This window comes from Triticum urartu, chromosome 1, assembly GCF_003073215.2.
Source record: "Triticum urartu cultivar G1812 chromosome 1, Tu2.1, whole genome shotgun sequence".
NCBI classification, from domain to species: Eukaryota; Viridiplantae; Streptophyta; class Magnoliopsida; order Poales; family Poaceae; genus Triticum; species Triticum urartu.
This window is the reverse complement of record NC_053022.1, coordinates 21,753,329-21,764,421: the sequence shown is the minus strand read 5'-3', so window position 1 is coordinate 21,764,421 and position 11,093 is coordinate 21,753,329. Positions and strand designations below refer to the sequence as shown.

General features: G+C 45.7%; 1 protein-coding gene across 1 annotated transcript; it reads left to right on the top strand.

The window, feature by feature from the left end:
• Positions 1 to 2,847: 2,847 nt before the first annotated feature.
• On the top strand, positions 2,848 to 5,002 carry LOC125543363. The gene has a single exon (XM_048706721.1). The coding sequence runs from the start codon at positions 3,089 to 3,091 to the stop codon at positions 4,373 to 4,375; it is 1,287 nt and encodes a 428-aa protein (XP_048562678.1). The 5' UTR covers positions 2,848 to 3,088; the 3' UTR covers positions 4,376 to 5,002.
• The last annotated feature ends 6,091 nt before the right edge of the window (positions 5,003 to 11,093 follow it).

The window sequence follows — 11,093 nt, the reverse complement described above, 5'->3', positions numbered from 1 at the left end:
CGGTGTTATGTTCCCGGATTTTGCGTTCCTTACGCGGTTGGGTTATAATGGGAACCCCTTGACAGTTTGCCTTGAATAAAACTCCTCCAGCAATGCCCAACATTGGTTTTACCATTCGCCACCTAGCCTCTTTTTCCCTTGGGTTCTATAGACTGAAGGGTCATCTTTATTTTTAACCCCCCCCCCCCGGGCCAGTGCTCCTCTGAGTGTTGGTCCGAACTGGGCAGCCTGCGGGGCCACCTCGGGGCAACTTGATGGTTGGTTTTACTTGTAGCTTGACCTATCTGAGTGTGCCCTGAGAACGAGATATGTGCAGCTCCTATCGGGATTTGTCGGCACGTTCGGGCGGTGTTGCTGGACTTGTTTTACCATTGTCGAGGATGTCTTGTAACCGGGATTCCGAGTCTGATCGGGTCTTCCCGCTAGAAGGAATATCGTTCGTTGACCATGAGAGCTTGTGATGGGCTAAGTTGGGACACCCCTGCAGGGATTTGAACTTCCGAAAGCCGTGCCCGCGGTTATGGGCAGATGGGAATTTGTTAATGTCTGGTTGTAGAAAACCTGAAGTTGACCTTAATTAAAATGCACCAACCGCGTGTGTTACCGTGATGGTCTCTTCTCGGCGGGGTCCAGGAAGTGAACACGGTGTTGGAGTTATGCTTGACGTAGGTTGTTCTAGGATCACTTCTTGATCATAGATGTTCGACTGTGCTTTTGCCTTCCCTTCTCGCTTTCTTTTGCGTATGTTAGCCACAATATATGCTAGTCGCTTGCTGCAGCCCCACCTCATACCTTTTACCCTTCCTATAAGCTTAAATAGTCTTGATCGTGAGGGTGTGAGATTGCTGAGTCCCCGTGACTCACAGATACTTCCAAAACCAGTTTGCAGGTGCCGATGTTACCGAGCAGGTGACGCAACCAAGCTCAAGGAGGAGCTCGATGAAGATCTTGTCCTTTATGTTGTTCCGTTTCCAGTTGATCAGTAGTGGAGCCCAGTCAGGACGATCGGGGATCTATGTAGCTTTTGGGGTAGCCTTCTTTTATTTTGGTTCCGTAGTCGGACCTTGATTGTATCTGGTTGATGTAATGCTTTATTCATGTAATTGTGTGAAGTGGCGATTGTAAGCCAACTATGTATCTTTTTCCCTTATGTATTACATGGGTGGTGTGAAGATTACCTCACTTGCGACATTGCTTTCAATGCGGTTATGCCTCTAAGTCGTGCTTCGACACGTGGGAGATATAGCCGCATCGAGGGCGTTTCACGTGGTGGATCTCGGCCCTTGCCTGTGGAAGGGCTCCGTTTTTCATGCTCTTTTGAGTTTTGCTAGGGTCTGTGTCCTGCTCAGAGAGCGTGAGGTGGCGCGCGGCTCTCTGAAGCTGGAATAAGGTTTTCCCCGCCTAGTCCCCGTCCCTGTGGTGTTTCTAGCATCGTCGGAGGGCGTGTTGAGGTTTGTCTCTAGCAGATCTCGCAGGATTCGGTCGACGTGTGTATTCGATGGATCCACGTGGATCCTGTCTTCGTTCGTCTGTGTTTGCGTGTCTACATGTTTGATCCTTCCGATCTACGCTTCTTTTCATCGGCGGCGGTTGCTGTTCTACCACACTGGTCCTATGGATCTTAGCACCACGACTTGCTGACGGTCAAGTACAACAAGGTTTGCCCGTCACCGATGAGGGAGGGGTGAAGAAGGCGGCACGCCTTCGGCTCACTCCAGTGCTAGTAGTCGTCGCTAGGTGGTCTATAGACATAGATGTAGTTTTACTTCTGCTTAACTAGTCCCTGTCCCTGTGGTGTTTCTAACATCGTCGGAGGACGTGTTCAGGTTTGCCTCCAGCAGATCTCGTGGGTTTCGGTCAGCCTTTGTCTTTGGTGGATGCTGTCTTCATTCGTCTGTGTTCGTGTGTCCTGTGGCAGAGCCAGAAACTCAATATAGAGGGGGCCAAACATGTCATATGATGTTAGAGAGGGCCAAATCACCTAAATCTAGCTAATTTTGCTTGACAAATGAAGGATCTGGAGCACATATAGTTGTGTTTGGGGGGGGGGGGGGGGGGGGGGGGGGCAGGGCCCCTGCCAGCACCTCTGCCTCCGCCACTGTGTGTGTCTACATGCTGGATCCTTCCAATCTGCGCTTTTCTTTATCGGCGATGCTTGTTGTTCTAGTGCCCTGGTGCTATGGGGTCTTAGCACCATGACTTTCCGACGGTCAATTTTCAAACCTAAGGGTGGATCAAAAGGCACCGGTATTCTCTAATCTAACTTGAATTCAGATCAATAATGAAGGGGCACAAGAAGAAGGCAAGAGCGTGGTCCCGACTAAAACCAACTCCAGTGCTGGTAGTCATCGCTAGGTGGTCTACGGACATAGATATGTTATTTACTTATGTTTACTTCTGGTGTTCTTTGTACTATCTTGTCAGTTGATTATATTTCGAAAGGTATCCCAAGAAAAATAGTCGAAAGAGAAAAAAAAAGAAACAGTCGAATGAAACGTTAGCGCCTAAAAAAAACACTCTAATAGCGAGCGGAATATGGGCCGTAGACTGAGTCGAGTGAAAGCAACTAAAACAAAGGCAGTAGAGTGATTAGACAGCAGCACAGCAGCTAGTGGGCAGCAAGTCGGCCCAACCCAGGAGCCATCCCGCCTCTGCACGTGGCGCTCATCCCACGGGCGCGCGCGCGGCCACCCACCGGATGGCCGCCGTACCCGCCGCTCCGGCCGGATAAAGCCGTCGCCCCGACGCCCTAGGGTTTCCGCCCTCGCCCCCCACCCTAGCCGCCCCCCCCCCACCCCTCCCCCCCCCCCCCCCCCCCCCCCCCCCCCCCCCCCCCCCCCCCCCCCCCCCCTCTCCACTCCCGCCGTCGGCCCTCGTCCGCGCGGCCACCCACCTTCCCGATCCCCACCGGCATGCCGTCGAACTCCGCCTGCCTCCCCTGACCCTCCACGCCGGACAAATCGCCTCCTGTCGTCCCCTTGGCCCTGCTTTCCCCCGCCTCCGGCGATTCGTCGCCGTCGCTGCCCCCCTCCCCAAGCTCCTGCGCCCCTCCTCCTTGACTCGTCCGTCCTCGTGTGTTCCCCATCCCATGGCGGACATGTCGTCGCCGACTGGCCAGGCCCGGCCGGCGGCGCCGATGGCGACGGCTGACCTGGAGGCCGCCATCGCGGCGCTCCCCGTCAGGAAGCAGCGCCTGCGGGAGACCTTCGACCGCCTCGTCGCCTGCGCGCCGCCCCATTACCATCTCCCCTTCACCTGGGACGACATCGACGCCCATGTCTCCTCCCTCCACGCCTCCCTCTCCCTCCGCTTCCGCCAGATGCAGCAGCAGCCCCACCCCGGCGCCCCCGTGTCCGCAACCGCGATCCACGACGCCGAGCAGCCCCACCCCTGCGTGCCCGTGCCCGCAACCGCAACCCCCGCCGACGGGCAGCCCGACCCTTGCGTCCCCGTGTCCGCAACCCACGGCGAGTCCATCCAGGAGGACGAGGAGATGGTTATGGAGGATGAGGACGCCTCTCCTGTTCAAGAGGATGATAGAGTGGAGGACGCAGGCATGGGCTTTGTGGGGGCGCCATGGCGCCAGGCCGGAGGAACTCGTGATCAAGAGTTTCCGGTTCCGGCGCGGGCTCACGCCCTGGACGCCGGCAGCCCTATGCTTCGGCAGCCATACACGGCGTTCCCGCCTGAAGTGCATAGCCAGCTGAATCTTCCTATGCTCCAGCGACAACAACCATACATGCGGTACCAGCAGCAGGAGTTTCCTGCCATGGCGGTGGCCAGGAATACCTACAATATTCCTCCGATGGTCCAGCAGCCGTACCCGTACCACAATATTCCTCCGATGGTGCAGCGGCCGTACGTGCCGTACTTCAGGCAAGAATTCTCCCCTGATTTCAGGCAAGAATTCTTCCCTGATGATGATGTGACGAGGCAGCCCTTCAGACAAGAATTCTCCCCTGGTTTCAGGCAAGACTTCTTCCCTGATGATGATGTGACGAGGCAGCCCTTCAGGCAAGAATTCTCCTTCAGGCAAGAATTCTTCCCTGATGTGACGAGGCAGGCCCGGATGGGCATTGACCATGTGCTCCAGGAGCAGTACATGGCAATGGCGCACCATCGACCGTACTCCCCACAGCAGCAGTACATGGCGCACCACCAGCCACACTTCCCTGTTGCACAGGCTCCTAGTGCTCATGGTCAGGGATCAAACACTAAGCGTCGACCACCGAGCAAGACTACCGATACGGACAACATCAATGTTCGTAGTAGCAAGCCAAGTAAGAAGAGCAGGAGGAATTTCCACAAGCACCATGGCAAACCAAAGCCAAACAATGAGCCATTTCAAAAGAAGACCATATATGATTATTTTTGATAGACAGCAGGAGCATTGCCATGATTCCGGGAGACCTCCGTTGATTTAGAGAAACAAGTGAATACCATTACAGATGAAAAAACAAGTGAAGACCATTACAGACGGATTCCCAAACTAGCAAACACAAGTCCAAAGGCACCACCGTGTGGGCAACATCCGCAAGGGCAACATTTGTAAAATTTGCTGTGTTATGACGGTCGGCAGTGGCGGCAGGTCACTACGGAGCAATGCAAGCGTCCACGAAAGTGTGATGCCGACGACATGCTCTTCTGGATGTGAGCCGTGGAGGGGACGTATGCGGGGAAATTGCAGTGGCATCTTTTCCTTCACAAGGATGTGTGGGTGAGAAGGATGACCCACTCTGCATATCATTCTACGCATACACGTGCTTCAATTTGATGGCTTGGTAGGCTGCCGGTCAGTGCCTCGCTTTGCTGGGCCGACACATAGCAATCAAATATGAATCACATGCCTAGCATTGAGAATAATACTATCCTCTCCCTAGGCTTTATCATTATATGTTGACATATGTTTTTAGTTCAACACAAAAAATGGTGTCGTTTTGTGACCATTTGCCTTTTGACATGATTTTCATCATACTATTATTTTCACTATTAAAAAAGTATTTTTTTATAATTGTAAACCGTCATTATAGATGATTCCATGAGCTCATTCGACTGAGGTAATAGGGTTGCAAAAAAATTCGGAGGCAGTAGCAAAAACCATATGTTTTAAATGGCAAACAAGCAGTAGAAATTTGTCGGCCATTTGTGGATAGAGGTTTAAATTGCACTACCCTTGCATGCATTGTTATTACAAGGGTTGTTGCAAGTGGGATCTACTAGAGTACTGCTTCATCAAAGGTGATTAGAGCGATGATTGGGGTTGTGACGAGTTTGCGGAGAGGGAATAAGTTGCTGGAGAGAGAAAAGTACCTTTATATGCACCATCCTAGGCCTATCTGATAGCCTTATTCCCTTGCCACATTTTGACAGTGAGATACATCTCGGCTACCAGCTAGATCAGCGACTGATATGTCATTCATCATCAATGGACAAATGTTCTTAGCATTCCGAGCAATGCATGCGGCTCACTCATCAGCCTTCAAAGCTGAGCTTCTTACTCCATGGTTGAGGCAGATGCATTATACATAACACCCACAACTTTTACACTTGTGTTTTATTTTATATACAATAATGCCTTGCCTAGAGATGACCAACTTGAAGACTCCGTAGTTGAATGCTTCTGATCCCACTAGTAGAAAAAGGGGGCTTTGGTCCAGGCCGGGTAACCCCATTAGTCCCGGTTCGTGCGGCTAAGGCATTAGTCTCGGTTCACCTGGGCCCTTTAGTCCCGGTTCATGCCACGAACCGGGACTAAAGGGTGCGATGCCCATTAGTCCCGGTTGGTGGCACCAACCGGGACTAAAGGTCTAACCTTTAGTACCGGTTGGTGCCACCAACCGGGACTAATGGCCTTTGAGGCATTAGTACCGATTCATGGCACGAACCGGTACTAAAGATCCAATTTTCAAACCCCCCCGGACCGCCTTTTCAGTTTTAGAAAAAACAAAAGAAAATGATGGAAATGTCAATAAAATAAAATAAAATAAGTTTCCCATGTGATATGTGGTCTAGTTGTTGGGAAAATTTACAAATATGAATTTCGACTTTATTTACAAAATCTCTCTGGAATTTGTAAAATGGGCATAACTTTTGCATACGAACTCGGATTAAAAAGTTTTTTATATGAAAAATCATCTACTCGAAAAGTTACATCCGATGGAGACGGCCTATGGCCTGTTTGCCAATTTGTAGAATCCTCAAATTCCAAAAGGAAAAAAAGTTATTCTCAAATTTTAGTTTTTTTTAATTTTCATTAAATCTGGTCAAACTATGGTCAAACTACTTATTCAAGAAGTATTAGTGTTACTAAATAATTATTCAAGAATATTAGTGTTATTAAATAATTATTTCAGTTTTTTTGAATTTTGGTCAAATCTGGTCAAACTATGGTCAAACTATGGTCAAATAATGGTCAAACTACTTATTCAAGAAATATTAGTGTTACTAAATAATTATTGTTTTTTAGAACAATAGTTTCAAACTCAAACAGTGAAATGTGTGACTTCATGCTCAAGCTAAAATCCTGAGGCTTAATAGGATTAACATCTTACTATTGTCAGGAAAACAACGAGTGCAGACTTGGAAACGAGGGAGAATAGAACCTGGAAGTTAAGCGTGCTCAGGCTGGGGGAGTGGGAGGATGGGTGACCGTCCGGGAAGTTAGATGATTTGGAATGATGAGGGGTGATTAGAGATTAAATTGAGCAGTGATGAGAGGGGTGATTAGAGATTAGAGGTTAAAAAAAAATCAGAAATTTGAAAATAAAAAAGTTTCAAAAAAAATTAAAAAAAATTTCAAAAAAATTTTCAAAAAAAAAATCAGAAAATTACCTTTAGTACCGTTGGTGTTGCCAACCGGGACCAAAGGTGGACCTCCAGGCAGCGGCCACGTGGAGGGCCTTTAGTCCCGGTTCTTGAACCGGGACTAAAGGCCCTTATGAACCGGGACTGCAGGCCCTTTTTCTACTAGTGTCCCCTTTGCTGCCGCAGATTTGTTTGCACCAGACTGGCTGAAATGTATGTGTGTCCAAATGTTATGTGTGTGTTGGTAGATGCAGTATATTTTAGCTTGTGCTAAAATGTACAAATGCCTAGAGTTAATAGAAAAGGTACATTCCCCCGCAAAAAAGATAAAGAAAAGGTGCATTGACATCTTGGTCGAAGAGAGATTTCAAGATGAATGTGCTAACCAAGGGTTTCACGCTGTTAAGGCCATGTTTGGTTCATAAGTCCTATGACTTTTTTAGTCCCAACTTATAAGTCCCAAGTCCCTAAAAAGTCTCTACCTGTTTGGTTCCTGGGACTTATAAGTCTCTATAAGACCATATTACAACTATAAGTTTCTATAAGTCCCTTCTTGAGAGTCTTATTTCATAAGTCCCAAATGCCCACTTTAAGTCCCTATAAGTCCCTCCTGTTTGGTTTAGATGGGACTTATAGGGACTTATTTAAGTCCCTAGACCAATAAGTCCCTGGAAACAAACACCCTCTAAGAAAGAAATTCCCCATGTGTTATTGCTGAATTAGAGAGAGAAGGTTCATGCATAAAATAGTACTGGAGACATCTTTGCATTTTACAGTTTCAAACATTCAAAGATAGGCATGGTGTTCTGATAATTTGTACTTTCGGCGAGTGTCATATCTATTTGCAGTATTGCGAAGTTTTTAGGCTTCTTCAAAAAATAGAGACTCCCAAATCTAAAACAAACTCTCCTGGCCGCGTGAACAACACCTCTGCTTCTGATGAAGTAGGGACGATGGTTCAGAGAAGGAAAACTGATGGTGGCGGCATGAATTTGTTGTCTAGTTTGAGAGAGAGATAGATTTGTTTTCCATGGAGGAGAAAGAGTGAAAGTAGAGATTTCCATGCCGTAATTTTAGATTGATTTTTCTTACTAGAAGAGGATGGGATGCTGGAGCAGAATTGTGGGCTTTATCTCTTTAGGTTTCTTGGTTATAGTATTTGATTTCCTATAGTCGTGGAAAGGATGGTGCTTTTAATCAAAGAATCCAATTGATCTTGCGGCCTCTCTTGCCGTTGGACGGAACATGATGTGCCGTCAACCCTCGGCTGGACGTCTCTTCTTGCGTCGTTGCTGGCATCGTTCGCCATTGTTGCCGGACAAGGACCGACAGACTCAATTTCTGACCAGATCAATGCTCTCCGCCTACCCAGTTGTTGTGGCCACTCTCCCATGGCAGATGATCACAATGCTCGCTGGACACCGCTTCTTCTCGCAACATCCAATGACGAGATGTACAAGTAAGCTGTCAGCACTATCGTTCAATTTCTAGAGCAATCTTGAATCTTCCTCTCCCTGAACACGTGTTATGTTGCTGTTGGTGTATACACCTTTAGTGTGTTAGACGAAATTCCAAACCATGATGGTATATAAACAGGACACCACAACCGTCCTATCTACTTTCCATACATAGCTATGTGCAGTTCACATTGTTGTTAATATATTGTTTCTCTTTTTGTTTATAATTAATATATAAAAATAGGAGCCTCTCTTGCTGTTTTTACTGGTAAAAAAATGTTTCTCTTTTAAAATTAAGCTTGGTCACTCATGCAACCAGTAGTATAGTAAACAGATTGCTTATTAGAAAGGACATCATTGTCCTTAGTGATTACCATGGTAGTTTAGTCAGCTAGAAATAACATCCTGACTATAGGTGCATACATATGCATGTTTCCGAGTTCCACACACTGACATGAAAAGATAATACTCATCCACTCGATCTCCGGAAAAGATGCCAAAATAAAGTGGTGGATGGGATGCATCGAGAATTAACGTGATGTATGTAGTGATGGCAAATCTACAATGCTTCCCTTTTTATGTGTCCCTGCTTAATTAGCATATCTAGTATGTACTGTCTCACATGAATCAATAATAAATGAAAATTCTTGCTTTTATGACAACTTCAGTTTCCTTTACTAGGTCAGCCCACTACTCGGTGCATTCAGCAATATACAGTTCACTTCATAGTCAAGCATGTCACTCCTGTTAAAGTTAAGCTTGGTCTTTATGTAATGCAACTGGCACCATGCTGATTACTTAGAGAGGGAAACTTAGTCTTTTTGTAATTACCGTGGTAGTCTAGTCCATCGGATACCATATTTTACAAATGCACACATAATGTTTAAGGTGTGTATATACAAAGATGGCAACATAATACACATGTTGTAACCGACAAAGTTGTCAAATATTCATTGGTGACGGTACATATATACACGATTATTCTGTCCTTTTAGTATGTGGTGGAAAAGTAGCAATGATTCTGTATCTTGGTGGTACCTTTTCTTTTATCTTAACTAACATATCTCCCATGATTGGTCCAACATGAATCAGTGAAATACAGAAATTAATGCCCACCCCCGCCGAATGATCGGTATATAACTTTTACTCTTTCTAAGCTTTTCTGGAAATTGTGTGCCGTTCATATTTCAACATTTTTCTTCATTTTTGAAAGGTAGTTGTGAGTACGTGATTGTGGTTCAAATAGTTCTTTCACTGGAGATGCCCGGCCACTATAGTTTGCCTGAGAGGCAAAACTATTTCAGTGAATAAAATTCTTGATGGTCATGAAGAAAAGTTCTAATCAAAGTTATTTTCTTATCTGAGCACATTCAGTTTTTTGGTTGCATTCAATATTACTTGCTACACCATTTTCCATTATCAAGTATCATCTACTAATCAGTAATCACCCATGATCAGATCACTTCGACAGTCCAATCTCAACCATCTATTTGATGGGGCTGATTTTAACTATGTTATAAGATATCTTTAGCAAAGTGTACACACAGGATAAATGAGTTGTGCACATGGGAAGAAATTGCAAGTGTTAATAGTTTCTCTAATGATATTCCTATATTTGTTCCAATTGTGTAAAATACAATCGTGCTTACAAAAGATGAAGATTTATCTCAACCTTATAGCTCAGTGAAACTTTTACTCTCAGCAACCGGTTGAAGGAAACAAACTGTGCTGATGCATGGTTTTGGAACTTGCACCCAGCTGCAGCTTATTAACAACAAAAGGAAGTTCATAAGATATATCTGTGGTTAGAAATGAGGTTTACATTGATGCTGTCGTGTGTTTTGTGTAACTGAAATTGGGCTGAATGTTACAATTTGTTTGGTCATCGTACTGTGTTTACTCAATTTAGGATAGTCAAGTTTTGGTTCTTTGTTTTTTCATCAACAATTGTGGGTTGGCAAAACATGTTCAATTGTTTTATGCTACATTGGTTTCCTCAGTTTCAATGAAATTTTCAATCTAGGCTGTCGTGCTTGTGGTGGTGTATTTTCCTAAACAATAGTGGTCTTATATGACCCTTTGCTGTCCATGATAAGCACGGCCATAGATGTTGAGTTACATGATAGCTATTCCTTAGCCATCCAGTGGTTGGCGGTCCTTTGATAGTAATTTCGAAGGTCAAGCGTGAACTGCATCAGGAAGTATATGGTAAAATAGTAATATAAATTTATGCGCGACAGCTTTTGTTTTTGCACACCATGGTGCTGTCTAGCTAAGAATATTTCATAATACACTAATGATTTCTCTTGCGGGTTATTTTTTGTTGTTTTAATTTCTACCATTGGAGATGTTATGATATTTTTTCATTTCGATTGTACCATATATTTAGGAAAGCAAGAATATCAATTTTGACTGGATCAGCTAATGATGTTTTATTACTTCAGCTGTGTCATTTGTGAAAGAATGTCATTTTTTTCAGGCTGCACAACTAATGATAAATACTCCCTCCGTTCCAAAATAGATGACCCAACTTTATAGGGTCATCTTTTTGGAACGGAGGGAGTAAGTATTTCATCGAACTCAGGTTTGTCCTGTATTAGTAAATCAATATTTCCTTCCTGTTGCTGTCAGTTTGTTCTCCACACACTGGTAGAAAAAGGGCCTATAGTCCCGGTTCGTAAGGGCCTTTAGTCCCGGTTCAGGAACCGGGACTAAAGTGTCGGTACTAATACCTCCACCCTTTAGTCCCGGTTCAATCCAGAACCGGGACTAAAGGCCCTCCACGTGGGCAGTGCGCAGAGCCCAGTCAGGAGACCCTTTGGTCCCGGTTGG

What these genes read in the sequence shown, in the direction of transcription:
- LOC125543363 (XM_048706721.1), top strand. Translation starts at nt 3,089, where the DNA reads ATGGCGGACATGTCGTCGCCGACTGGCCAGGCCCGGCCGGCGGCGCCG.